The sequence below is a fragment of the Octopus bimaculoides genome, chromosome 24 (genome assembly GCF_001194135.2).
Source record: "Octopus bimaculoides isolate UCB-OBI-ISO-001 chromosome 24, ASM119413v2, whole genome shotgun sequence".
NCBI lineage: Eukaryota > Metazoa > Mollusca > Cephalopoda > Octopoda > Octopodidae > Octopus > Octopus bimaculoides.
In genome coordinates, this window is record NC_069004.1 from 31,518,826 (window position 1) to 31,523,666 (window position 4,841).

At 35.1% G+C, this 4,841-nt stretch overlaps 1 protein-coding gene across 1 annotated transcript in view; it reads right to left on the bottom strand.

The window, feature by feature from the left end:
- The window catches only part of LOC106878044 (putative protein TPRXL), a 10,132-nt gene that overhangs the window by 2,263 nt on the left and 3,028 nt on the right, over nt 1-4,841 (bottom strand). Inside the window, exon 2 of the mRNA XM_014927132.1 lies at nt 3,260-3,576. Coding sequence (XP_014782618.1) covers nt 3,260-3,545 — 286 coding nt within the window. The 5' untranslated portion in view covers nt 3,546-3,576. The remainder of the gene's footprint in view (nt 1-3,259; nt 3,577-4,841) is intronic.

The following is a 4,841-nucleotide window of genomic DNA, read 5'->3' on the forward strand; positions in this document are numbered from 1 at the left end:
TATATATATATATATATATATATATATATATAATATCTTCTTGACTTGGCTGACAAAGACGCTTGTGTATGAACAGATATACTCCATGGTAGTGAGACATGGGCTCTGACTGCAGAAGACATGCACAGACTGGAGAGAAATGAAGGCAGTATGCTCTGTTGGATGTGCAACATCAGTGCACATGTATGACAAAGTGCAAATGTATTGAGAGTAAAGTTGGGCATAAGAGGAATCAAATGTAGCATGCAAGAGAGAAGACTACGCTGGTTTGGACATGTGATGTGTATGAATGAGGACAACTGCATAAAGAAGTGCTAAGTGAAAATGGATGGTATCCATGGAAGAGGGGGAACCAGGAAGACATGGGATGAAGTGGTAGGGACCAATCTCAGGATGTTGGGCCTCACAGAACAAATGACAATGGACCAAAATGTCTTGCAATATGAGGTTCTTGAGAAAACCCGCCCACGTCAGTGAAACAGTTCTAGAAGCGCTGAATGTCCCCCACTCACACTTAACAAGAAAACTTCCCACAACAAACCAAACTACATCTCTTCCCTTCCTCGTCTTTCCACTTCGTGCACTATGCTTACCCCCCACTCCTTAATCCTGTCCTATTGGCAACTCTCATACCTTTTCCCAAGCAATGCGTGTGTGTGTTTATAGTATACGAGTGAGTGAACAAACAAAAGAAGGGCACTCGACCAATTTATTGGGAGTTACATGGAGGGATCAAAACAGTTCGATTCAAATTCCTTGATTCAAAATTCCTTAAAGTTTCAAAATTTAATACTTATCTTCAACCATTGGAAATTTGAATTTTAATATACACAGTAATCCCTCGACAATTGTGGGTGTTATGTTCCAAAAACACCCTGTGATAGGTGAAAATCCGCAAATTAGAAACAGTACTGTATGATTTGTCTTTATAATTTTTATGATTTGTATATATCTATTTTATTATAAATGCAAAACAACACCAGGGAGGAATCGCCGTAAGCTTAAATAATAAACCGCGATGGGTGAACCATGATATGGCAAGGGATTACTCTGTGTATGTAAATTCAAATACACAAACAATTAAAATACAAAGAAAAAAGAAAAAAAGCAGACGCGAGGACATGTATAAGAAATATATTAATTTGACCCTTCGTGAAAGGAGAGAGTTAAGATTTTGAGCATAAGTTCTTCATCGGACACAGGAAAGCCCAAAGAGAAAGATGGAAAAATAAGGGGAAAAAAAAATCGCCAACAGTTCACATGCAGTTACATTTCTACACACACACACGAGAAGGTGCTTAAAAGTTCCTGGCTTTAAGGGTTGGAAACCAGGCCTCCAGAGTTCTTTTATAGGGCTTAGAAAAAACTGAAGAACCATTGTGTGAATCTGAGAAGAGAATATGTTGAATAAAATTGTAATTAACTGATCGTCCTGTATTTTCTTTCACCCAAAGCCAGGAACTTTTCAGCACCCCCTCATACACACACACAGTTTACAGTTCCATTTTAGGTAGGATCAACAATAAAAGTACCCCACCCTGCAAGATAAATATCATTTCATATACATAAATACAAAAGAGCCACTAAGGATTTCATGCTTTAAGATACAATAAATTGGAAGATTTGTGTAAGTTGCATTTATTTCCAAGCTTCAAATTATCAGCTCTTTCGTAATGTGTGTGTGTGTATATATACACACACATATATATACATATACGCATGCACACACACAATATATATACACACACATAGATATATATATACACACACATATAGATATATACATACATGCACACGCACACATGTACATACATATATACATATATATATATATACACACACATATATACAAATATATATATATACATATACACAAATATACATATACACATATACACAAATATACATATACACATATACACAAATATACATATACACAAATACATATATATATCCAAATATACATATATACATATACACAAATACATATACACATATACACAAATACATATATATATATATATATATATATATATATATGAAGGCACGTGGCCTAGTGGTTAGGCTGTGGTTAGACTCACAATCGCTTGATTGAGGGTTTGATTCCGACTGGGCAATGCCTTGTGTCCTTGAGCAAAACTCATCACTTTACATCGCTCCAGACCCCCTTTTGATCAGTGGGGAATGTTGTTGGCGTCATTTGAAGGCCAAAACAATACAAAAAGTGTATTGTGACCAGCGATGTGTAACAACACCTGATGGCCTGGTCAATCACATGATATATATACATACATATATATGCATGCATGCATATGTACGTATGTATATATGTATGTACACCTTATTTACCAAATTCACTCACAAGGCACAGGATGGCTCAGGATTCTAGTAAAAGACACTGTGGGGCACAGTGGGAATGAACCCAAAATCTTGTGGTTTCAAGTCAGGCTTCTTAACCACACAGCCATACCTGGCATGTACAGTAATAACCTCACTTTACGAGACCCCAAGTTTATGAGTTTTACTTTCAAGCACAACAAATGCTTCTGCATGTTACCAAGAGATTTATAGAGCAAAAGAAAGCTTCTTCTAAACAAATAACCCTAGACTTGTTTTTCAAAAAGAAATCTACAAGTCTGTCTAGGAGTGCTTGTGAATTGGTAATTGCTGGCCTTGTGCCAAAATTTGAAAGCAATATGATCAATACTGCTCGTAACCTGTCGCTACAGGTTATATATCATTAATATAAACAAATTTGGAGCCTATGATGTCTAATATTACAGTAAATTTCCTTTATTTATCAAATCTTTATTAAATTCTTACGAATACAAATTGTTTCATAATAAACAAATGATCTCTGAACTTCTGATGAAATGGATCTCTGAACTTCTGATGAAATGGATCTACAAGATGAAATGGATCTACAAGATGAAATGGATCCACAAATGATGATGTGCATGAGTCTAGTGTGAGTGAAAGGGATTCAGAAAACCGTTGTAATATTAGTATCTTTTATTATAAATAACCTCGACATTTTTACTTTACATAAAATATTCTTTAGATTCTGCTGTTGATTTATTACTATTTTTTTCTGATTACTATAAATTTTACAGGTAAAATATTTTTCTGGGAACAAATTACAATTTATAACATGGCTACTATGGGTAATTATTGCTCTGCTTTACGAGTTTTCGCTTTACAAATTAATACGTATATTGAGGTATGTAATGAATAAATGAATAAATAAATGTAATCTTACCTGCAGTGACGCAGTTAGAATAATCAGTCACCTGTTGGCAGAATTTTTCGCATCTTATGCAACCTTTGAAAATATCCTTGACGTTAATGTCGGGATGTCTTTGGAGCAGGATCTGTTGTCTGCTAATTCGGCGCCGTTCTTCTACCAAAATGCATTTCATACAATTACACAAGATGTAGGGGCAGCAACCTTTGTGGCCCTTCATCTTGGCATCAAAGCCATGATTTCTACAACGAGAACATTTCGGGTTCCGATATGAAGTTGGATAAACTTTTTTCCTGTTCATGGTAAACGCTGTGTTAAAATGCTGGAAGTCTCTGGAAAAAACAACAAATAAATAATTCCATAATTAAACGAAAGTGTTAATGAAAGTTAAAGAAGTGATTTTAAATTCCCAAACACAGGATAATGCTAATAATATAGCCTGAACAAGATAAGCTACCTCTGTTTTGTAAAAAAAAGTGTGGGCGGCCAGCCATGAGACTCGAACTCACACCTCCGTGATTATTTAATGCGAGGGAACACAGAAAATCAAATTGGGAAGAATTAAGGAGCAAAAAAAAAAACCCTGTCAGTCAATGACTACAATAATTATTTTTGCACTAGGCGCAAGGCCTGGAAAATTTGGAGGGGAAGGGGGCCAATCGATTATACTGACCCCGATGCGTAACTAGTACTTATAAACGTGGTCGATGGTGCCATCCCTAAACAAGTGCGTTTCCTGATTTTATTTCGTAACTTTCAGAAAAATGAATATTTTAAAATTAAACTTTCTACAAATACCTTTCACATGGTGCAGATTACGTTTATATTGGAATTAAAATGTGACGAAAATATATATATATATATATATATATATTTGGCGCACACATTATATACTGACACACATCACACATCTACAAAATGGAACTTGAAATTTATAAAAAAGTTAAATAAGTGATTTGCGTCAGTATGTGTGCGCGCCATTTTTTTTTCTTTCTTTTTCTGCATTAGTCCGTTTATAATCGGAATTTACATCATCTGAAGTGAATTTAATATAAAGGATTTCATTAATAAATACCCATTTTTCTGAAAGTTATGAGGAAACAAAGTCGGAGGTGGTACCGTCGTTTGTGACGTATAAGATTCGAAGAGTGCTCCTTGTAAAGTTTATAGAAACTTAAATATCAAAGACAAGCAGAACCCAATGAAACTTAACTGACGTTTCATCTTATGGGTGAAGATTAAAACGAATGCAAATCTTAATTGCAAATAAAACTATCTTCACAATTAATAGGAAGACTAATTAATCGATACCACCACCCAAGGCATTGTTAACCCCAGCCACTCCACCTAAAACATAAGTTTATTTATAACGCGCTTCTCTAAGACGATCTGACGATTCTTAACGTTATAGTGTTACTCGGGGGAGGGATGCTTAGCTACTATTTTTGGGAGTGACACAGGACTTTGGATTGGGGTACTGTAAGTAATAAGTGAATAAAACTTACAATATAGTTTGGCAGACGTAAAGAAAGTGGACCTCACCACCACCACCCCCTTTCGCTTTTTGTCTTTTCTTTTTTTTTTTTTTTAAACAGAA